At 35.7% G+C, this 25,695-nt stretch overlaps 1 protein-coding gene across 5 annotated transcripts in view; it reads right to left on the bottom strand.

Annotated features, from left to right (window-relative positions):
* ROBO1 (roundabout guidance receptor 1) overlaps positions 1–25,695 on the bottom strand; it is a 1,177,330-nt gene that overhangs the window by 64,336 nt on the left and 1,087,299 nt on the right. For all 5 annotated transcript variants that reach the window (XM_059164441.1, XM_059164444.1, XM_059164442.1 and 2 more), the window contains 6 exons: positions 17,724–17,848; positions 14,663–14,834; positions 6,249–6,454; positions 4,637–4,718; positions 4,298–4,466; positions 4,030–4,196 (listed from right to left, as the gene is read on the bottom strand). In XM_059164441.1, the coding sequence (XP_059020424.1) occupies positions 4,030–4,196; positions 4,298–4,466; positions 4,637–4,718; positions 6,249–6,454; positions 14,663–14,834; positions 17,724–17,848 (921 nt within the window). The remainder of the gene's footprint in view (positions 1–4,029; positions 4,197–4,297; positions 4,467–4,636; positions 4,719–6,248; positions 6,455–14,662; positions 14,835–17,723; positions 17,849–25,695) is intronic.

Genomic DNA, 25,695 nt, shown 5'->3' with positions numbered 1-25,695 from the left:
TTTCATCACAATCTCTAATTTCTTCAGTTTTGAGATAAACTTGTCCGTCAGTCCCGTCATGAAAACTATGAAACTCCCTTCCCTGGTGGAACTATTTTGGCAACAGCAGCCTAGGATATTCAGAAAATGGCCCATCAGAGAGAAAAATGGAAAGTAATATCTAACAATGTTGAAAAGTTTATGAATTGGTCCTTTTATTGTTCTTGTCCTTTTCCTCCTCTTGAAAAAAAAATGTATTATAAGGTAAAAGTTCCTTTGGAACATTCAGAATTAACCTGGAGGAAATTTTAGATTGTAATTCTACCCGGCTGCTTCCCCAGTGTTGGAATTCCCTACACACGCTCTCCGAACAGAGGTTATCCAGGCCCTACTTCATTATTTACAATAGCTGAGTTCTTACTATCTATACCATACCTATGCGGTGCATTCTGTGTCTGTGTATATATTCTTCAAAGACAGGGCTCAGGGGCACCTGGATGGCTCAGTGGGTTAAAGCCTCTGCCTTTGGCTCGGGTCATGATCTCAGGGTTCTGGGATCGAGCCCCGCGTCGGGCTCTCTGCTCAGCAGGGAGCCTGCTTCCCCTCTTCTCTCTCTGTCTGCCTCTCTGCCCATTTGTGATTTCGGTGTGTCAAATAAATAAATAAAATCTTAAAAAAAAAAAAAGATAGGGCTCAGAGTGCTGTGCAAGTAGGACACATGGAGGAAGCACAGTAGTTATGGTGGCAACAACCCTACCATCGCAGCAACGGCGACGCATGCCATCTTCCGTGCATTTGTATTATGGAGTCTTGTTTTGGGGAAAACGGATCTCGATTACCTTCAACAAGGTTCTAACTCCAGCTGTGACATAGGTCTGCCTGAGTTCTGAACTGGAAACGGTGCCCTGTCCCTCTAACCCTACCTAACTCTTTCACATAATCTCTGCTTGGGGAAGGCTTCTTTGCAGTCATGTTATACAAATGGTTAGAGAAATTATGGCTGCTCTCTTACGAATCAATTTCTAACAAGTCTCTCCCAAATGCCCTCTGCCCCTGGCTCTTCTTATCCTAACTACACAAATGTTCTGTACTTTTTTCCAGGTTTTCCCCCAAGTTCCTGCTACAACCGGTATTAGCCTAATCTTCAGCTAAGCTTCACGGTATCTTAAAAACAGTCCAAGAGCTAGACCGTGAACTCTTCCTCAATGTTACTTCTACTCCTTGATCCTATTTTGCTGCCTAGAGTTAAAATATGCATACCTTTTCCGCATGATGGTCTCTTAAAATGTTAAAGAAAAAAAAATGTCATGTCAACTCTAACTTTATTATTTTGGGAGGAAAACATGCCAAGATCCCTGATTTTCTTTTCCAGTGATGTGATTTTCAGCCTTCAGTGTAGTCTTTAAAGTCTTCAAAGTCTTTAAAGGTAGACTCTTTAAAGTCTACCTGAAAATGTAGTGTTCAGAAACGAAAACATTAGTCCATTTGTAACCTGACCAGTTTAGAGTAAAGAGAAGGGATTACTTGATCCAAACATAATTATGCTAATGCTACCTAAGACTACATTTGTTCTTTTGGCAAGGACATCACTCCGTTGGCTCAAATTGGTGTTTTAATTGACTTCAAATACTGAGATCTGTGTGCCCGCAGCACCCTGACACACAGGTGTACCCTTTCCTCCTTTAAGCCCGGTATCCCTAGTCTATCCTTCCAAAACAGCTTATTTATTTATTTATTTATTTATTTTTTAAAGGTTTTATTTATTTATTTGAGAGAGAGTGAGTGAGAATATGAGAGGGGAGGAGGTCAGAGGGAGAAGCAGACTCCCCATGGAGCTGGGAGCCCGATGCGGGACTCGATTCCGGGACCTGAGCTGAAGGCAGTTGCTTAACTAACTGAACCACCCAGGCGCCCACCCATAACAGTTTTAAACCTTAAGTTTAAGTGATGCACTTTTGAATTTCCTCCATTAACTGAATCACTTGTTCGTCACTTGTTCATAGTGACCCATCCTTTCCGTCTATTGAAAGAGAGTTCAATCTGATGCTCTCATCCCGCAGGTCCCCTTTCTCAGTTTCGTGGTATCTGCAAAGTTTATCTGCTCCCTCAAGTTTCGGTCCAGACAGTGAAAGAAACATGAGTCCAATAACAAATTCTTATGGCAAAAAACAGAAGAGAAATCTGAGTGGTATATACTCAGAAATTAATTGATCCTTATCCAAACCAGTGGAGAGTCTATTTTTAGTCCCATTTTATAAATGACAAAACTGAAGCTCGGGACAAACTAACGTGCTCAGGACGACATAGCTTATAGGTCCCGGAAATGAGATTAGAAATCCTTTGGTTTCGTGGCGCTTGTGTGGCTCAGTGGGTTAAAGCCTCTGCCTTTGGCTCAGGTCATGATCCTAGGGTCCTGGGATCGAGCCCCACATCGGGCTCTCTGCTCCGCAGGGAGCCGGCTCCCTCCTCTCTCTCTGCCTGCCTCTCTGCCTACTTGTGATCTCTGTCAAATAAATAAATAAATAAAATCTTAAAAAAAGAGAGAGATCCTTTGATTTCAAAATGGCAGGCTTAATTAATATTTCCAGTCTTCCAAACACCATGGGTTTATTTCCCTAAGGCGGTTCCACTAGCTATTCATGTGTAAAGGTAAGTCCATTAAAATGTAAAAAGACGTAAGTTAATTTTCAGATTACGTGTGAACTACCTCCTCATTTACAAACGGGGGTGTAGACTCCAAAATCACTCACAGGACTAGTTAACAGACTAGCAGTCAATCAAAACTGAGGAGTTTCCTAGGTAGAGACCACTGCAGTCGGGAGAAAAGTTTCAACTCACTTTACAGCTGTCACTGTGTCTGCATTCTTTGCAAATGCGTATCTAATATTGAAAACCTCAAAGTGTGTTAAGGCAGGCTTCAAGAATATTAGCGTTCCTGAGGTGACTCATAATTGCAAATAAAGGCACTTGGGTGTGTTGAATTCACACGGCAGGAGACGAACAAGGACATGTTCGACAACTAAGTTTGCCTTCTGTGTGAATTCGGAAGCAAAAGGTCCTTCCAAAAAGATTCTTTATACACTCATCAGAGAAGACAAAACAAGCAAAATGGCTGGCAGACCCTCTCTAAGACCAGTAAAAATCAGCTAAAGTCTTTCAATCCTTGTGTGCACAAATTGTTTCTAGCACTCTAACTAAGTTATATTCCCCGCCCCCCTTTGGAAAGGTAAACTCAAGATGGAGATAATATGATTCCTCCGAATGCTGAGAAAATAATAACAAGCTTCTATCGCTACCACCTAGAATTTTTATTTTTCTATTAATACAAGAAGCATACTTTAGTGACAATAACAGTGTGTTAAAAAAAAAAAAAGGTAAAGATTGATTCAAATCACCTTTTTATTCAATATGTAAATTTCACTCCTACTAAAACTTTAAAATAAGAAGTGCGGCACGGTGACGGATAGGGGGTCATTTGTGGAAGGCTAAATATACTTTTTATTCACAATAAAAAGCAATATATCCCCCATGTGGCCCAAGTGAGCACGTTTCTAATTTGCTTCACATATTCATTAGCTTCCAAATTGTATTCATTTTTTCCTTTTTATCTGTTTCTTTGACCTGGCTTTGACCAGAATATACATGACTTTCATATAAAAGTTTAATATATCACGGATCATATAACTGACAATGAAAGACAGACCGAACGACATGTCAACCTAAAGTATTTTTTCCCATGCTTTGTAGGGGGGAGAAATCAAATACAATATAAAAATACGTAACAATATAAAAATCACAATATGGGATTGTGATTTTATAAAATGAGAGACACTGCTCTTTGGTATTAATCTTCTCTTGGAATACCTACTCCAGAAAACAATAAAGTTCGCAGACATTGTGTTTGTGCATTAAAAATTAATGGAGCAACTGGAAGAACAGATCTGTATTACATATACCATCACAGCAGGGAGCCGGACACATTATTGACTTATGAAAGTGTAACATCTAGGAATAAGTAGGTGTCACAAGGGTAAGTAAATCAGTATTTACCTTGTGTTTTCACTGGATCTGATATCTGGCTTGGATCACTAATTCCATATGCATTTGCTGCCCTCACAAGGAAAAGGTAAATTGCATTAGGTTTGAGTCCTTTAATGGCAAATGTTTCTGTTTTCACGTTCTCTGCTACGGTCTGCCAGCTGCTACCAGATGCATGGCTAAGGACAGATACACAAGTTAGAACATGCATGTTGAATGGTAAGCCAAAAAAAAAAAAAAAAAGGAAGACCAACTAGGAACTAGGAAACATCATCTTTACCTGAAGGCTTCTATAATATAAGAGGTTGGAGTTGCTCCTGAATTTAAATTTGGTTGCCATGACAATGTTACTGTATTTCTGCTGACATCTGTAACTTCGGGTTTTGAGGGGGCACTAGGGATTAAATTTGGGTCGGTGGGTCTTGGAGGCTGAACTGGAACTCCAAATTCTAATAAAGGAGATACAGAAGAAAGACGTTTACACATATACAGATAAGCACAGAAAAACAGATTATACCATTCTATACTTATTCAGGCATCGGGACATCGACTTCATCCATTTACCAGCAAGTAAATGACCGCAAGCCAAGCTTTAAGTTAAAAACGCTAGCTGATTTACCTTGGACTTCAATGTAAGCACTCCACGTTGCTTCACCACTGGGGGTTGATGCAATGCAGGTGTACCGACCTGTGTCACCCAGCTGAGAAGATAGACAGAAAATAAATATTTGGAACAATCAAGAGCTCAATGTGCTGGAAAAGCAATTATAGTTTTGTATATGTCCCATGAATATGGATAACAGCATTAAAATTCAATATCCAGAAACGTCCTCTTAATTGAATGTATTTTTATTGAATGGGAAGGAAAATATTACAAGAATATGGAAAAGAAGATTTTATATGGTTATTTTAATTGTACAATAAAATATAATATTTAGTGCTTTACCATAGCACTATTCTTGTGTCAGGGACAATAAACAATGAGGTATTCAGATTCAAAGGGTTAATCTTTATTAGTAAATTGGATCTTCCAATTTACCGTCACACAGTAAGGCTGGTCAAATTCAATGACTGTTCTTGCTATTTCCTATTTTATCAGAGTTACATGCATATGGATATCTGAAACAGATATTACAGAAAAAAGGATAAACACACAAAAAAGGATAAAACACAAAATGATCTCTTCTCAAAGCATTCACTCTCCCCCTCCCCCACTTTATTTATTTATTTTTTTAACTTGTTCAATAAGCCAAACGTCAGCTGGAATGAAGGCTCTCTCCCTTCTAAAGACCAATGCCAGAAAACAAACAGAGGTCACATGTTCAGCTTTAAAATCATCCCCAGCCTAATGAACCCACACACCTCTCCCTAAGGTAACGCCTGGATCTTCAAGTCATGTTTGATAAAGCAAGAATGTTGCCATCTCGCTGTGGCAACTGTAATCACAAAATTGCAATCGTCGTCACAAAGAAGTACAACACATTAACTTCCATGGCATGTGCAATGAACTGTCATGCTGAATCCCAAACTCCCAAGAAGCCACCCACAATAGGCAATAAAGCGATCGAAATTTATGTTTATTGCTGTCAAAGCTATTCTTTCTTATGCGTCGTGAGCCTGTCTGATCTTGACCTCAAAGAAAAGGAAAAAGCAAAACAAAATAACACAGTCTTGAAAGAACAGATATGGGATGTGGTGCCTGGGAAGGTAAATCCCTCAATTGTTCTCACAAACTCACGGGCTTTTCATCGTTTAACGTTCTGATTTGCAATATATGCTCAGTGTGTACATTGCTGCCTGGCTTCTTTTTGCATGGACAGTATCCTGTCATTGCAGAATGTTGGACCAAATATTCGCAACAGAAGACCTGGCATTGTAGATAACATGGTACTGGAAAAATCTCTTTGAAAAATGCTTTTATGGAATGAATACCTCATACCACTACCTGGAAGGTATTTCCCCCCCTACTGTCCTCAACAGGTCCCCAAAATCTTTTTTTCTGCTCCACCTGAAACCTTCAATTACTTGCCATGAGCTAAGTTATGAGTCAAATCATCTTAAATATACACGGCGGGGCGACTGAAAGCATAAAGCTTCAATTAAAAGTAGATCAGTACCGTTATTTAGCATTTCATTGACTCTAAGACTTGAGACTGCAGCCCTGGGGGCTGGAAACAAACAGAAAAAGGAGCAGAACAGAACAGGAAAGCCAGGGTGTCGCTTCAAGTTACCTTCGCAGATCGGATCTGCAGTACTCCCGTCTCCAGCTGTTTGATTCGAGAATCTTGGGTTGAGATGAGGACTCCATCCTTTCTCCACAGAATCGTGGGCACTGGAGTGCCTGTGGCCACACAGCTCAGCACTAAAGTACCATCCGCCGCTACAGTCTGATTCACAGGACCTTGTCGGATGACGGGGGGAGGCCGGTCCGCGATCACTGCCCAAAGAAACAACAGGAAATAGATTTCTACAACTGGAAGCAATTTTCTAATCATCCAAGCAACAGCAGTTGCTCTAGCCTTTGAAACGCACTAATTAAACAAGTACTTCAAGTAGGAGATGTGCATTATTCAGAATGCATTTCAACGATGCTCTGATTTGGGAATTTAAATTGAGATCTCATGTACTCCTTTTAGATGACCAAGAGAGCTCACTGCACTATCAGGTGACCTATTTAACACAAGAGTCCAAGATGGAAGTAAGAATTGTGGATGGTGGGTGATTGGGTGGCTCAGTCAGTGAAGCGTCTGCCTTCAGCTCAGGTCATGATCCCAGGGTCCTAGGATCGAGCCCTGCATCAGGCTCCATGATCAGTGGGGAGCCTTCTCCCTCTCCCTCTGCCTGCTGCTACCCCTGCTTGTGCTTGCTCAAATAAATACACCTAAAAAAAAAATTGTGGATGGTGAAGTAAATGTCTAGTGGTAAGAAGTGGATGTTTACTTTTTAAACTTTAAGATATGTAAAAATCAAACACAACAACAAGAAATCACCTACCCCAAGGAAACTTATGAGACACATTTTCATGAATGAACTAAAGCCAACTCGACATCTGAGAACTGTTTTTTGTCCAACAGAAAAAAATATGATATCATACCAACATGTCCAACATTTTGAATTCCAAAATGGGCTTTGGACTTTTAGAATTTACAAGTTGATATCATTCAGCTCTTTTAATCCTGGAATTCTATTAACAGAATTATGTGGGTAAAAATTTCCCAATCCCAGTGAATTTAGGAAAAACTAGAAAACTATTCAAATACATTGTGAGTAGGCTAATCCAAAAATATAACTCAAGCTCATGTCCTAACCTGGGAAATATACTTCCATGCTAGAATTATAAGGATCGGAAACACTTTCATGAATTCTATTACTTTAAAAGTTTTAATGTACTATGGAAGGAAATAATGGAAGGGATTTTTATAATATATAAATTAAAAATGTTCTTATTATTACATAAAAAGCCTAAAACCTAAAAGCTTTATCTCAGACAAGGAAGCCATTATTTAGGCAAAAATCTAAAACAACTAGAGTGTAACTAGAACAACTTGCATTACAGAGATGTTCTCAGTTTTCACTCCCTGATATAGTCAACTTAGGTGAAACCCTATAGATAAGATACTTTTTCAAATGAGTAAAAGTTAAAAATTAAATTTAAGAATTTTTTTCACTATCAAGCTTTATAATTCTGAATATCAGTTACAAAATTTTAAGTCACACATATACAAAGGTCTAGTTTAAGAAGTTGCCTGATTAAAAGAAACTGGTTGCCAGAGTAACTAAATTTTGGATGCAACAATTTGCCAAGTGAGATATGGCATGTTCAAAGCTTTATGCACCAAAGATTTTCACAAGCTGGAGTTACACTTCAATTTGTTCCTCTTCTACCATGCAATAATTATTAGTTTCGTGCATTCAGCTTAAGCAAAAACAAGAAGGCAAGAGAGTGAAATTAGCAACTGTATTTTCACTCCACCTTCTGATTCTCGGCCGTGCTTAATTACTGGTATGAAATTTGCAAATACCGGGGAGGCATGCTAGGCTGGAGTTCGTAACCTGGCAGGAGAGTTTCAGATACTCCACGAATGACAAATGTAAGTCAATGATTCCCTTGTTTAAAATTATTCAATCTTTTCTACATTTTCTGTTGAGATTGGTTAAAATCAAATTAGAGGCCCCACCTGTTAAGTGTAGAAAAAAAGAATCAAAGTGTTTTTATTGCTTTAGAAGATTCTACCACCTGTGTTCCCTAGATCCTAAGAATGAGTGAATATTTATTTCTAGACATTAATTAAATTAGTAACAGAGTTTCTTTATAAAGGATTATAATTAAATCCAGTAACAGAGTGGCTTACATTTGGTATTCTTGTTACATTTAGAAACAATCCAGTATCTGGGGATTTATTCGGTTTTCTGTATCTTTACGGTGCTTTGAGGTTTGAATCAGAGTTAGCATTATTCACATCTCCCCATCCTATCCCAACCCGGTTTAATGATACCGTTCCTCTGTCATTTATTTCTTCCTGGTTTACACTGGGTCGTTTACAAAAATAAGGCAAGAGAAGAAGAAGAAGAAGAGTAGGGTTGATTATCAGCTCCATCTGTCATGTGTCTTTGGGCCACTTCCTTAAATTCTCTAAGCCTCAGTTTTATTTTATCTATAATGGGAAGATAATAATGTTCTAGCTAGCTCAAGGGATTGCTATGAACATTTAAATGGAATAATAGATATGAATGTGCTCTGCTAATTGCAAAAAGGTATACATATGTATGAATTTTGATATTGCCACTTACCCTGTTCTATAAAAAACTGATAGGTAAACCAGAGCTGAAGGATTTTATTAAAGCAATCTTGTGTTTTTAGGTAGAAAAAAATGAAACATTTTGTTGTCATCATAAGGTAGAATAAAATACTGATAAAATATTTACATTTTCATAAACTAAAGAGTATAGTACTTTACTGAACCAAATATAAATTTAGGATTTATGAGAAGAACGTCAAGTTTTGGATCTAATAATTTTACACTGGCATTATTAAAATGAATTATCATTATTAGAATGAGTTTTAAAACAGTGAGTAAGTGCGTCTTGGAGAAAGATGTGGCCCTGAAATGAAAATGTTCCAGGGAGCCTGGGTGGCTCAGTGGGGAGTCTGCTTCTCTTTCAGCCCCTCACCCCACTCTCCGTTCTCTGTTTGTCTCAAATAAATAAATAAAAACCTTAAAAAAAAAAAAAAAGAAAAGAAAGAAAGAAGATGCTCCCTGACTATGCTCTCCAACACAGACACCATGAGCGTCCAGTGGATGCCGGACATCTGAATCTGGTTAGTGTGACTGAGGAACAGCATGTGTAATTTTAATAAGCTATAAGTAATTGAAATTTTATTTCAAATCATCTCATGTGGCAGCTGGCTACCATCCTGAACAGTACTAAGTTTTGTTGTAAATCTCAGTTCTGCTGTTTATGATCTGTATGATTTGGGCATAGTCCTTCACCAGTCTCTGCCTCCATTTCCTTATCTGTAACATGAGATCTTGTCAAATTTAAAATTGTTGATATGGGAACAGTTCTCCGCATTAGTGCCTGACACAAAGGAGGCACTGGTAACTGTAACTTAGTATGGACAGGTATCAGTATGCTTGTGCTAGCTGTGGTCACGGTCCTGGTATAGACAGGGCCACAGATGGTATAACCCGTTAAGCAAAGTTAAGCAAAGTTTACTATCTTTTCCTCACATTCATAAAATATATAAAGATCCTTAAAAAAAAAAAGAGCATATCATCAGAAGTCATATTTTAGTACGTCAAAAGCAATGGTCATGAAGACTATGTTAATACATAGAAATACATTCATAAAATAATTTTAAGTGAAAAAAATATAAGAGACTCAATTTCAGGAAACAAACTAAGGGTTGCTGGAAGGGAGTGGGATTGGGGTACAGGGTGTCTGCGTGATGGGCACTGGGAAGGGTATGTGTTGCGCTGAGCACTGGGTTTTGTGTAAGACTGATGAATCACAGACCTATAGCCCTGAAACAAATAATACATTGTATGTTAATAATAAAAACATAAAATTTTAATATATATATATTAAAAAAGGGAAAAATTAACATATACACATTGATGGGTTTAAGTATGAAAAGTTCATATTTATAGACCAACAGATATTAGAACTACGTATCACAATTTCTATCAATTTGTATATTGATAGAAATATACAATTTGCCAATGTATCTCACAAACTTATGAGTTAGTTAGGGAAGTACAAGTCACCTGTCCAAGTCAACTAGTTGGTAATTGTCAGGTCTCTCTTTTCTGAATAAAAGTTAACACTCATTTCATTGTATATCAACAACTATTGAAAGATGAATGCAAGTGATTTTAAATTTTACATAGCACTTGGTAATCATTAATTAATTTTCTCACATTCTAGTAATAAAGAAAAGAAACAGTTTCAATTAAATAGGTGATGGGAATTTCTATGTTCCTGGGTCACATGCTACTTGGGATAGATCACAGCTACAAATGACAACGTTTCAAAGACATTTCCTACTCCACCATATTCTGTGCCTCGTGTTTTATTCTGTCTATCTTTTTTCCGTTTGCAAACAATAAAGAAAGGTCAAGAAGCTAAAGTCAAATAGCATCCAGAAACTAGTCTGCCTACTAGCTGTCCTCTTGACTTGATAACATGCAAAAACTCATGCTGTCAGCACTCAGGAATAATAGTTTGAAGAATGAATACATACTTGTGTGTGTACAATGGCAATGAATTCCAAAAGAAAGAAAACAAAACAAAATACAGTACCACCCCAGCAAACACAAAACCATCTCAGATCTCCTCTGGGACTGTAAAATGAAATAGGAATTTAAATGTTAGGTTTCTGTTTTATATTAGTTCAGCAAAAATTGCTATCCTTGATCTAGTCTCACAAAGATAACAACTTATGACAATGCAGTATCAGATGGTATGTACGAAGCTTTGCTTTCAATAATTACTTAGAATAATAAGAAATACCTGAAAATATTTTTTAAAAATTTTTATTTATTTATTTGACAGACAGCGATCACAAGTAACAGAGAGGCAGGCAGAGAGAAAGGAGGAAGCAGGCTCCCTGCGGAGCAGAGAGCCCGATGCGGGGCTCGATCCTGGACCCTGAGATCATGACCTGAGTCGAAGGCAGAGGCTTTAACCCACTGAGCCACCCAGGCGCCCCTACCTGAAAATATTTTACCATAGTTTTCTTTGGCCATTTTTTCATGTCCACCTGTATATAGAAATTGTTTGTGTATATGAAGTTGTCTTATGAAGTTGCAATTATAAATTGTGTCATTCTGTGTTCCACTTCTACATGTTGGTTATATTGATCATTAGCAAACCCACTAGCCATTATTTAATAGCATTAATATATGTAAGAAATTATAAAAACATTTTAGGTCATTCTAACTAATTGGGGCCAATAATATATAATATGTATCACAGACAGAGGTTAAGAGTAGGGGCTTTAAAAGGAGACAGTCATAAGTTTGAATTCTGACTTAACCAAGCATTAGGTGTTCATTCCATCCATGTTTCATCCATTCTTTCAAAAATTATCTATTGAGTATGTACCACATGTCAGACTTTGACAGTCTATTACCGGGTATGTATTTATTGGAGAGTCATGGGCCCTACAATCATGGAACTTAATGTCTAATGAAGAATACAAGAAAATAAAGAACCCAGAAAAGTATAGGATGCAATCTTTGTATTGATGGCAGGGTAGAGAATGCTTATATTTGAGGAGGGAAGGAATACTTTTTGAAGTAAGTGAAATTTCAAGTCAGTAGAAACAGCATGTGCAGAAGTCTTCAGATAATAGAAGAGCATAGCCAACACAATAAAATGAGGGCATATAAGCAAATATAGAATTCAAAGCTGAGAATGCAGGGGTCAAATCATAAATTGTAAAGCACATTAAGGAATACAAACTTTATCCTGAGAACACTAAGAAATAAAATAATCAGATTAATATATTAAAAATTTCCTCCAGATTTTTTTTTTAAATTTCAAAATTCTATCTTTAAAATCTTTGCTAACATTACACTTACTTTATCCTGAGGTTAGGATCAAGAAAAATATTTCCACTATCATCAATTCTATTCATTATATTAGAGATCACAGACAGTGCAGGACAAGTAAGAGAAATAAAATGTATAAATATTGGAAAGAAGAAGTAAAACTGGTTTAATTTGCGGTTGACACATTTTGTGTATAACAATGTCAAAATAATCTACCTACAAACTCTTACATATGATTTAGTAAGTTGTATTTAGCAAGTTGCTATTTATGGGGTTAATATACAAAGAATCAATTGTATATCTGGCCTCAAACAGTACAATAAAGAAATATACATATTATTTTTTTGAAATATATGTACATTTATATATGTGATATGCAGTCACATCAAAAATCATAAAATATCATAGGTATAAGTCTTTCAAAATACATGGAAGCTTTCTACCCTGAAAACTATAAAACTTTGTTGAAAGAATTAAAGATCTAAATAAATCAAGAAATATATATGGGATATATACCATTTCCCTAAATTGGAAGACTAAGATTGTTAAGATGTTAATTATTCCTAAACTGTTCAATAATTTAAGTGAAATCAAAATTGAAACCTCATATTTTTTTGTTGTTATTTGGGGGGGTGTGTGGAAATTGACAAGGTCAATTATAAATTTTAAAATTATTAGAAAATTTAAAAATTATTAGAAATTGACAAGGTCAATTTTAAAATTTTAAAATTATTCTAGTGGTCCACTCCAAACAAGAAAAACAAAGTGGGAGGCTTACATTACCTGTTTGTCAGACTGACTATGAAGTGACAATAATTAAGACCCTACATATTGGCATGAATATATAAATGGAATATATTAGAGAGGATAGAATCAGAATCACACATTTACGTTTATCTGAGTTATGATTAAGAGACCACTGTAATTCAGTAAGGCAAATACTGTCTTTTCCGTAAATGATGCTGGAACCATTAGTATCCATGTGGAGAGGAAAAGGAATTGTTGTCATTGTTTCATACCATGCACAAAAGATAATTTAAAATGGATTAAAAACTCATATCTTATAAGTATAGACAATGAAATTTCTAAAAAAAAAGACATAGGAAGGGGTGCCTGGGTGGCTCAGTGGGTTAAAGCCTCTGCCTCCGGCTCAGGTCATGATCCTAGCACCCTGGGATCCAGACCCGCATCTGGCACTCTGCTCAGTGGGGAGCCTGCTTCCTCCTCTCTCTCTCTCTCTCTGTCTGCCTCTCTGCCTACTTGTGATCTCTGTCAGATAAATTTTTTTAAAAAGTCTCAAAAAAAAAAAAAAGACGCAGGAAAACATCTACATGGCCTTAAGGTAGGACAGAAAATAAAAAGCAACAACTACAAAAGAAAAATAACACATTGGTCCTAATCAAATTAGTGACGTAAGCCTTAAAATCATCATTAGGAGAATGACTGAAACTAAATATTTATAATTCGTATCTGATAAATACTTGTGTCCGGAATATATGAGAAAATGAAAAAAAAAAATGGGTACATTCATCTGCCAAAAGGCAAACCAAGATAACTGAGCGCATATTCCCATCTCTAGATTTGTATAAGAATATTTATTTACTTCGTTTAAAAAAGCCCATAAAAAATTAAAAAAATAAAAAAATAAAAATAAATTATAAAAAAGGGTGCCTGGGTGGCTCGGTGGGTTAAGCCCCTGCCTTCAGCTCAGGTCATGATCTCAGGGTCCTGGGATCGAGCCCCGCATCAGGCTGTCTGCTCAGCAGGGAGCCTGCTTCCTCCTCTCTCTCTCTGTCTGCCTCTCTGCCTACTTGTGATCTCTGTCTGTCAAAAAAACAAAACAAAACAAAAAATATATATATACATATGAATGAAGCCCAAACTGAAAGCAATCTATCAGTGGAAGAGTACATGAATAAACTGTGAGCTATTTATACAATGGAATACTATATAGCAACAAAAAGAATGAATATTATATGTACATATATTTATTTTATGTATATATATATATATACAAATGTGTATATATATTCTTATATATTTATATATATACTTTTTTTCTTTTCTTCTCAAATTGTTACTAGTGTCTGACTCACAGTGTGAGACATCACTGACTTCATAATGCATTTGGCATTAATTGATCAGGTATAAGGCAGTTGATAAACAGGACAGAATCACAATATTCATGGAAAACTAGTTCATTATGATGAGTTGTGAGCAGGACTTATCAGCAATTCATTTTACCTCCTTAATTTGGTGAGAAAAAAAGGATCTTTTGCACTAGGAGACTCTAAGATAACTTTATTTTCTAAAACATGGACTCATTCCCATGAACAGATATTCAGTGTAAACTTCTTGCTTAATTGCTGTGCTTTTACGGATCTGACTTGATGCTAGAAATTTATAGGACAGCTAAGTTAAAATGAGAATAATTCTAGACTTAGTCATTGTATCGGCATCCTTTTTTAGCTTTTACACCAAAACTGCTCTCAGAAAGGATACACAGTAGAAAATAAACACATTTACTGACACTCTCTTTAGATCATAAGCCAAACTTGAACATTTTGAAATAAAATGCTCTACTTTACCATCAGTAACTTCCAAATACGCTTTTGTGATGATACTCCCGGCAACATTTAAAGTCTGGCAGATATAATAACCGACATCAGACCGCTGGACGTTGGTGATGGTGAGATCACCAGTCTGGGAGACTGAAAAGCGGCTGCTTGACTGTGGTGGCTGATATGAGAAAAGCAGATTCTAGAACCCAGTATTTGGGAGGAAAGAATAACAACAGGTTAATCTCTAGGTTCTGATATTTTGGCATGATACATACATACTTATAAAGAGCTATATAAATGTACACACACACATATACATACCGCACATGCATATATACCCAAAAAAGCTAAATATTCTTCCATCGCATACCCCCCCACAGAGATACACACATACACCTAAACACGAAGTTTAATGACCTAGCCTTTTAGGAGGCTTTTAAAATTTCATTTTAAAATTTAAATAAATTCTAAACATTGATATGTACTTTTATAATTATCAAACAATAATAGATATATTTAAGAATTCATAATGGAGTTTTATTTTTTAACTTTTTAATTTTTATTTTTTAAAGATTTTATTTACTTTTTTGGCAGAGAGAGACACAGTGAGAGAGGGAACACAAGCAGGAGGAGTGGGAGAGGGAGAAGCAGGGTTCCTGCTTTGTTAACCTTCAGCTCAGGTCATGATCTCAGGGTCCTGGGATCGAGTTCCGCATCAGGGTTCCTGCCAAGTAGGAACCTGAGCTGAAGGCAGAGGCTTAACCCACAGAGCCACCCAGGCTCCCTTATTTATCTTTCTATATAAGTTAGCTTATATACAAAGTTAACATAAGATGTGATGTTTTGTGGTACAAATTTCTCACTATGCATCAAAATTTGTTCCCATGTTAAAGAGAGTGTATATTACATGGGAAATAACACTTCATGTCATTGCTTTTCATGAAATAAAGTCGAGATTTCTTCTAACCAAATGAAGTTGTTCCCTTTTTAAAAGTTTAATTGCTTTTTATCTTTTTAAAATTTTTATTTATTTATCTGAGAGAAAGAGAGATTGAAGGAACAAGTGGGGAGAGGGGCAGGGGGAGAAGCAGCCTCCCTGTGGAGAGAGAGCCTGACATGGGACTCCATCCCAGGACCCTGGGATCATGAGCTGAGCCAAAGGCAGACACTTAACCGACAACTGCTTTTTAACACATATACTTTTATAAAGACTTTATCTACAGCTCTATGAATACACGCCCAGTGACAAAATTGTAGGAAAAAGTATGTTGTATCATTAAACCAAGCTAAACCAAGTCAAAATTATTTCAAAGTTTGACATAGTTTAAACTAAGTAACTTAACAATTTATTTAATAACTAAATGAATCATTTGTCAAAAGATTTAATTTATATATTTTTCAGAGACTGACAAAACACAAGCAGGTGGAGCAGCAGGTAGAGGGAGAAGCAGGCTCCCTGCTAAACAAGGAGCCCTGCGGGACTCCATCCCAGGACCCTGGGATCATTACCTGAGCTGAAGGCAGATGCTTAACCCACTTAGCTACCAAAGTGTCCCTCAATGAGTCACTCTTCTAAGAACTTCTAGTGGATTTACTATTACCACTATTTAGATATTCTTAAATAATACACTTTCAATTCTTTCTGTTGTAATAAAATATTTCATTTTTCCTTGTCTATTATTTGTGACCAGCAAATGTAGTCTTTGAGGCCAAATAGAATGTGTTAGAGACGACGAAGATACTGTAACTCAAACAAGGGTCCACATGTCATAAATTTGCCTACCAGTGTGAAAACAAAGGTGAACCGGATGCATTGCCTACAAAACGTTAGTAAGTGCAGACAGTAAGCTACTTCTAGGTTACCTATAAGAGCTCATTAAAAGCAAGACCACGAAACAATTTACCCAAGGTTGATTCAAGCAAAAAATTTAAAAAGGTTAGGAACAACTATATTGTAAAAAATACAGGTATCAAAAAACAAGTAAAGGGAAAAGCTTCATTTGTTGAAGCAAGCAAATCAATAAGAGATGAGGAAAAAGACTTAAATATAAAAACTATTTTAAAGTTTCCTGTTATCTTTAAAGTAAAATTATTTCAAAATTTCCTTTTTATTAAGCTGAAATCCAATAGTGAACTTAAAGAACTTAAAGGACTTAAGAACATAGAGCTTTATAATGTAGTTCAGTGTATATAGAAAAATCTGGTTTATAAAATGTTTAGAGTTATTTGATATCTCATATATATATATATATCTCATATAACAATCATATATGATGGTTTTCAAAGAATTAGAATATACTGAACTATATTTATCATGACAGCTATATTAAATAGACTACCACATAGTTTGGTGAATCTTTGATTGACATATATAAATTGATATATATAATTGATATCTATTTATTGATCTACATATAGACTCATACATGCTTACATACATAAAGAAGTGAAGACACTTGAGATTCCTGGTATTTTCAGAGAAATTGCACTAACTGTCATCTCTGTTTTAAACGTGTGTAAATCTCTTTTAACATACAATTACAGAGGCGCCTGGGTGGTACTATTAAGCGTAGGACTCTTGCTTTCAGTCCAGGTCATGATCTCGGGGTTCTGAGGTCGAGCCCCAAAACAGCTCTGCGCTCAGCACAAGGTTGGCTTAAGACCCTCTCCTCCTCGACCTTCGCCCCTCCACCCTGTGTGTGTGTGAGCACTTGCTCTAAAATAAACTAAACACATCTTTTAAAAAAACGTAATTACAGATATCTGAATAATAGAAATAAAAATTAAATTATGTCGAGAAAAAATGTAGTTTTTAAAAAACGTGGCTGAATTGGAAATAAAGGTAAATTTAATATGATAATTACTATGCAATCTAACACCCTTCCTAAAACTAGGAAGGGAAAATTGCTTTCCGATTTATAACAATGAAGGAAACTTTGTCTTCTCTCTCATAGTTGAAATTTTCTAGGGCATTCAGAGATTTTTCAATTCTCTTAAAGTAACAGCTATACCACGAGATAATGTTTTGGGTTTTCTTATGTATCGGGCGCCTGCCTTTGCTGATTGAAATGCTAGAATAAGGTCTTACCTGACTCCCCTCTCTTCTCCAAAAAATAGCTGGTTGAGGATTTCCGGTTGCTTCACACTGGAACGTTACTGTTCGTCCCAAGGCAACAACCTGGTCACGGGGTTTCACAACAAAGTGTGGAGGTTCTAAAGGAGATGAAACAAATTATCGGAATCAAAACCATGTAGTTATTAACCTAATTGAGACAACTTGCTGATACCCCAAATGTGCTGCCATTTATTTTGTACAACTCATTATGCACTCTAAGATGTAATGTACCCGTTCTCATCCTTAATTTAATTGAAGCTAAATTGTTAAGTGCATATTTATAGAAGGGAATAGAATTTTTTTTTTCAGGGAAGAGGTTTTTTTTTTTTTTAATCAGCTGAACTTTTGAAGATTAGCCTCCACATTAAAAAGAATTCTGGAGCTGCAATTTGACCCTTTACTTTCAAAGTACACCTGAAATGTGTATGAATAAATACCTTTTCTCATTTAGAGCTGCTTAAAGGTGAATGGACTTTAATCATACAGCCAAGGACCTCCTGATGTAAGCAGGCCCTAAAATTACTTTAATTTAACTCCAAAGCTCCTGAAATGCTACCATGAAAATTATAACCCCTTGGAATCTTCAGTCCAATTACTTGAATAGAAATGAATGTAAAGCAATAGTAGAGTCAAATGCCTCCTTCATTTACACAGGCAAGGGCATGTTCGAACAGAATATATATGGAAATGAGGGCAAATTTGAAACATCTGCTCATCCTGACATTATAAATACTGCCAGCTTTGTCCAAACTGTGATTTATACAGACTTAAATGGCCACTTCATCCAGAAGTAAATAGAGTGTCAGAAAATTGTGTCAGTTACACTGAGCGCAATGGCAGCTGAAAACATTAGGTGTGCTGATGGAGTCACTCGGGGAAGAGGGGGAAGAAAAGCTTGTTTGGGGGCCATGCTTTACGGTTAGAAAAATGTGCACTGATTGTAAGTCTTTTTACCTACTGTTTACACGTTTCAAATGCATTTCTTATCAGCTGTTTGAAACACTTAATTATTCTTCTCTCTTGTCTCAGTTCAAATGGAAGTGAACATTTCCAGCCAGGCATTTATACAGGAGAGGGTACTTCCCATCCACTTTTTAAGACTGTTGCATTATTTTAAACCTTTTCTTTAAAAGTACTTTTAGTTACTTTTAGCAGTCACTTGGGATAATGCCTTCAAGGGAATAGGAACCAAAGATTATATTCAGATTATGTCTACAAATGCTACCACTCTGCTCACAAGAATTTGATTTCTTTGTTAATGAAGGTGAGGGTTTGAAAAGGTGTTTTTCTCTTGATCAATACTGTCTAGGCAACTACATCTAAGACATATATACAAATATTTATAATATTATATATAAATTTTGTAAATCTCTCATTTGAAACATAAACCTCTTAAAAAAGAGAGAGAGATGTAACAGAATTTGTTGCAGATTGCATAGTGGCAAAACTGAAGAAAGCAATTAGATCTCCTAACTTCTAGATTAGTGTGATTTCTTCCGTACTCCCTTTTTCTTTTTAATTGAAGTTTAGTAGAAATTATACCATTTGCCTAGGAAATTATAGGAGACCTGAAAAATCAGGTCAAATGCCTTCAAATGTCCTGTAACTTATGGGGAAGAAAATACGAAGTTAGGAGATAGAGTTTAGGTTCAATTTGGTAACACTGAAGTTCTAGCTTATAATTTTTTTAAACTCTGATTGTAATTGAGTGGTTTACTCGTGAGTTTAGCAAACACTATCATTATCCAGGTATAATAACAGACATGTGCCTCATTGCCTGGGGATTTTCTTCCATTTCCATCCATACAGGAGCATTTGATTCCACAGTTAGGGGCTGGAATAATTGAGGTAGAAATCAGATCAAGAAATTGAAAGGATTGACTGGATGATAAACTAAATCCAGAAGAGAATTTGGTTTGTTTCAATAAAAGAAAAAACAAATGAATAATTAAATGACTGGGGGAATATGACTTTCCAATATGCAGGGAATCTGAGTAGGAAAATATAAATGTTCAAACCACTCAGAGAAGTATAAACTTCGGGTGGTCTCTTTCCTAAATCTCAGAAGCATGTCTAATAACGTGTGCCAGAACCCATGTTTCTTTTATAAAACGCCAGCTCTCCTCCAACCTCAAAGACTTATTTGGGAACAAGGGATACAAACTCTTATGCTAACTACATTTATCCTGCAGCAATCCTTCCACACAGGATATCTGCCTGGAAATGAATTTACTATGTTTTGCAGGCATCGTCTCGAGCCAACATCAACAGTGACATCAGCCACAAGATATGTCTTAGAAATATAACTTTAAAAAATCCTTTACTATATGTTTGTTAAATATTTAATATAAATATATCTCTATGAGAATGTAAATGGATCCAATGGGCCTCTGTCTATCAATCTAGCTATCACCATCATCTAACTTTTTAGATTGGGAAGGCCATTCATCACATCCATCTATTTGATATTTAGGATAAAATGTTGGAACATTTTTTCAAAGACTACATTTAAACTTGCTAAAATTGAAAATACATAGCCATGTTACTAACGTCATAGAGGGTCAGTGTTAAAAATTTAGAAAATTAGACAAGCAAAGAAGATAAGAAGCGCTACCTATAATTCAACCATGCAAATTGGACCATAGTGTTTTAAAATATGCTTCTACAATATCGTTTCAATAGCCATTTAATAGTTCATATGCAAATTACTTAAATTACTCAACCAAGCTCTTGTTTTTAAATTTGGGTTTGTTTCCAATTTTCAGTATTAAAAACAGTAGTGACATTAACATTCTTCCCAATTATTTTTAAGATGATTTCACCTGACGCCTCCCCTATAGGGCACTTTCCTCCCTAACCTTACAAACTGAACATTAACATCTTTGCCAAACTGAGAATAAAATCTGCTATTAACTAGCCTTTTTATGTTCATGAAATTAAACATTTATTTTCACATTACCTTGTCACTGATATCCTATTTGTTGGGAATATTGTATTCCTATGCTTATCTTTTTTATTTTTAAGAACAATTGACAGGCAAAATTTTGTCCATTTCTCATCTATGCTATAAATAGATTTTTTCACTTTATAGACAGTCTTTCTAATCTGGTTAAGCATTTTTGGTATTCATTCTATCAATAAAATATAGATCATATGATATATAATAAATTAGGTAAATAATCACCTCCATTTTCATCCTATACTTTTGTCTTCATGCTTTTTTATGTTTAAATATTAATCCATATATATTTTTACACTTATGGTGGCATCTAGAAGGCTATTTTTTTAAATAGGTCCCTTATTGCATCACCATTATTGAACAATCCATCCTATCTATATTAGTCTGAACACCTTTAGAATATCTGTATAGCTCTTTAACTTAAAAAATAGGGAGTTTTTCTTAGAGTCAAATTATTCCCTGGCATACCACTTAGCATCCTCATGCAAAATTCGCCAAAAATGGTGTTCCAGCACTTTTAAAGGGTGAATGTACCTTCCTGAATGTAGTGATCATGAGAGTACTTAGGAACCTAATGACTATTTATGTGAGGACACGTGTTTATCAGAGCAAACTTTGATACATTTTGGAAACATCCTGCAATTATTTCTTACATAAAATGAAATGAACCTGACACATAGAAATGAAAATGAATGCATACAGCCCTAAGTGCAACAGCACTTTGAATGACCATTACAGAAGAATAGTTAGAAAAGCTCAGGTTGATAGACATGAATTCATAAACATATTTTGGGTTAAAAAACCCCAAATCATTCTGGGGGCACCTATTTTTGTTTATCTTGTAAAATATAAATTGAAATAGTACTTCACCACAATATAGACCTATCACTTATCTTATCACTCAATTAAGGAGAGAAAAAAAAAATAAAAGGATGCAGATCACACATCATTTAATAAGACATAAAGTTAGCAACCCCATTACCTTTACTCTTTGTCACAGTTACCCATACTTCCTGCAGACTTTATTCTGTGCAGTCTGTCTTTGTGGCCAATGACAAGTGAAACATGGAGGCTGATTGGTTGAAGGACATGGAAGGGTATGGATGGAAAGGGGAAGAGAAGTTCCAGTCACAGTGACACGGTGATTAGAAGATGGCCAATAAAATGTCAACTTACCAGACCCAACTAAAACAAAAAAAAGAAAACATGAAATAAATAAAAAATAAAGAAACAGAAACGAAACAGAAAAAGTAATAAGATTTGACTTAACAATGATATATATTTTTTTAAAGTAAAATAAAGAACACGTTAATATTTGGCTCATAACGGTCCATGAATGAATATTTGTTAGCATTTTAAGTATAATCATGAGTAACATAAGAAAAGCAGAAATGAGTCTTAAAATTTCTACTATGATTAAATGACAGAGCTACAATGGATGATACTCATACAATTATAAAACACATTTCAATGACTACGTTTGATAGGGTTAGATAACTACATATGTAATGGGTTTAAAAACACTATAAATCTTAACTGCTAAGGCTACTTAGAATAGAAACCAAGCATCTAAATCAAAGATAAAGCAGTGTTAAATCATACAACTCCACCATCAGATTAATTTTTTTAAAAGTTCGTGCTACCAATGATATTCTATTAAATCCATGTTTCTCATACTTAAATAAGCACATAAATCACCCTAAGACCTGGTTAAAATACAAATTATAATTCCATAGGTCAGGAGTGTGGCTTGAGATTTTGTATTTCTAATAAGCACACAGGTACTGCTGGTCCACAACTATAGGCCGAGTAGCAAGGTTATTAAAAGGTTATTAAACACCTAAATCCTTGCAAAATTTTAATTGAGGAGACACAGAAAAAATATGAACACATGAAAACTGGTAAAACTTTATAAACCTATCTAATGAAGTCAGAATCACATTGCCTGCTTTCAACCCTAAAACACTGGGCATTTTAATATAGAAAGTTCAAGTGATAACATATTTTAAATATTGGAAGATGACGATTTTGTTTTGTTCTTTTAGAGACAAAGGCAATAACCGCCAAATGCAGAACTTTATCATGGAAGTATACAGCCATCATATACAGCCACCATACATTTGATTCAAGTAAATAACTCCCACATCTTTAAGCAAATCAAAATTACTTTAATCTGATACACATTCCTGTAGTTTAAATAAATAAACAGTGCCAAGCACTGGTACTTATGTGAAAGGGTACAACTTTAAAATAGTGACAATACGACAATAAAACAGAACACAACAAAAAACTTCCATCAGACTATAAACAACCTTCGCAAGTTATTTCCCGGGCTGCATCAGAAATTACATTTCCTTAATGCCTGCCCCTAGGGAAAAATAAAACACAAGGGGCTGGGGAAAGCTCAGGTGTCAGACGGGAATCACGGGACATTTTGGTACAATGTATGGTCTGAAGCAATACATTCAAGCTCAGTTTATGTTGCTTCGCTTTTGCTTTATGGGTATGCTTAGTAATCCAAGCAGAAGGATAAAAATGTATGCTTTAAATAAAATACAGAATAATAAAAAAATAAATGAAAAGAAAAACAAAACAGAGACAAATGCTCTCTTGCCTGTTGTTACCTCATAAGCAAAATTTTCAGAAACACATTTCAATTCACGTGTTCCCTTCATGAGTAAAATAATTTGTCTTTCTTTTTCACTCTAAAGAAAAAAAACTTCAAGCATAATATTTTGTGCACTCAGGCAAGGAATGTTTAAAAAAAAAAACAACAACCTTTTCCTAGCTTATTTAGGAATGATCAACAGCTATGCCACCTAGACTTGAAAACAGAGTTTTTGAATCCTTCAACAAGATACTATCTTTTAAATGACAGGGTGGAATATTTAGAAACTACAAGAAAGAGAAGCTGACAAACTGTAGCAATAGAATTTGCTTTGCAAAAGCAAAAGGCTATAGAATTACCTTTTGAGATAACATGGGAAAATAAATTTGATACTAGATAGATACAGTTAAGAGTAAGCCTTATTTATTTATTTATTTATTTCGGTTTTAAGAGTAAGCCTTATTTATGTATTTTTTTTTTAAAAACCTTTTTTTGGGGGGAAAGATTTTTATTTATTTATTTGACAGAGAGAGAGATCACAAGTAGGCAGAGAGGCAGGCAGAGAAAGAGGAGGAAGCAGGCTCCCCGCCAAGCAGAGAGCCCAATGCAGGCCTCGATCCCAGGACCCTGAGATCATGACCTAAGCCGAAGGCAGAGGCTTAACCCACTGAGTCAGGTGCCCCTGAGTAAGCCTTATTTAAAGTCAAGAGACTATAGGAATAACTCTGAAAGATTTTCTAGTCATATATTTTCAGTAATTTAAAATTCCTGAAAAATCTCAAAAATATCCAACATGTTAGATACAAGAAAATTACTCGGAAGCAGATCATTTAAAGGTTTTAAAGTGCTTTTCCCTGCTTGGAGGTTTTACCAGCGATCAAATCAAATGAGTTGAATCTTTCATTAATTAAAACCTAATGTATTCAAAAACTTCTGGCTGATATATTTGCATATCACATCAATGACAAATGACAAGTGGAAAATATTCCATCAAGTTATCTAAGAACAACATCTAACAGAGAAGCTTCCAAAGCATCAGAGTTTTTGAAAGTAACCTATCTTGCATGATCATTTAAGCTTTTAACAACCATGGTTATCAGGAAATGAGGTCTCTTATCTAAATGAAAACTGGCCCGTCACAGTTTTTATTTATTCTAGTTTCAGGAAACAAATACATGCCATGAATATCCTCCATTTAAAATCCTTTTTACTCACTTGAAGAAAATGACCAACCTAAACTTTCCCTTCTTAAGAAAAGATGATAGAAATTAAAGTTTTTCTCAGATTTCCCCTTTTACCACACTTCTCTCAGGGTCAGGTCAAAGAATTTTCTCTCCATACAGAGAGCAGGGAACTTCTATACAACGATCAGCTAGGACACCATTATTGTCCAGCTAGGTGTGTCGGAGAAAAGCAGAGTAATTTGGATCACGTTCATTCATTATCCTCTGAAGTCTGTGGTTTATGGGCAGCCTCACTCCTACACTCCCCTAACTCTTGTCCACTCCTTTTCTTTCTACTTTAAAGGCCAGGAGTACCTCTATCCTAACTCCCTTTTCTCGTTAAGAAAGAGGAAAAGCCTGTCTGTCTCTATCGCTAATAAAACAATAAAACTATAAAATGTTAGCGCTAGAAGTGACCTTAGAACTTATCAGTCTAACCCCATCTTTTTTGCATGAGAAAATGGGAACCTAAATTGTTCAATAGCTTTCTCAAGGTCACAGATGACTAGCCACAGACTGCCTTTTCAACTAAATTCAAGGCTAATTTTGACTAAACTCAAGTTTCTGCATACAGTTTCCTTCTGGCTAACCAGTCTAGGGAGAACTCTATGCAACAGGACATAAAAGGTATTTGGTTTTACATTTAAACTGTCATAAAATGTTTACCCTAAAACCATTACCATTAAAATAATTACTACCTTGGAGAGGAGAAGTGAGTTGGGGGAAATCTGAAGGGGAGACAAACCATGAGGGACTACGGACTCTGAGAAACAAACTGAGGGTTTTGGAGGGGAGGGGGTTGGGGGGTTGGGTGAGCCTGGTGGTGGGTATTAAGGAGGGCATGTATTGCGTGGAGCACTGGTGTGGTGCATAATCGATCAACCTTGGAACACTGAAAAAAATAAAATAAAATTACCCAAAAAATTACTACCTATGTATAAAAACTTACTAAAATAATTGTTTATGGTATTTAAAATCTTTTAAAAATAGTTAGCTATAGTTTTAAAAAGACAGGGAAAATTACCAGATAAGAAGATAGTAGGCTTAAAACCTCTTGAAAAAATTCACCTTTTTGGAAAAAAAGATAATGTGATCATTTTTTTTTTTAAAGAATTTATTTATTTGACAGAGAGAGATCACAAGTAGGCAGAGAGG

Source organism: Mustela lutreola, chromosome 2, assembly GCF_030435805.1.
Source record: "Mustela lutreola isolate mMusLut2 chromosome 2, mMusLut2.pri, whole genome shotgun sequence".
Taxonomy (NCBI): domain Eukaryota; kingdom Metazoa; phylum Chordata; class Mammalia; order Carnivora; family Mustelidae; genus Mustela; species Mustela lutreola.
The sequence above is the reverse complement of the archived record's forward strand: the minus strand, read 5'-3'. Positions and strand labels throughout refer to the sequence as shown.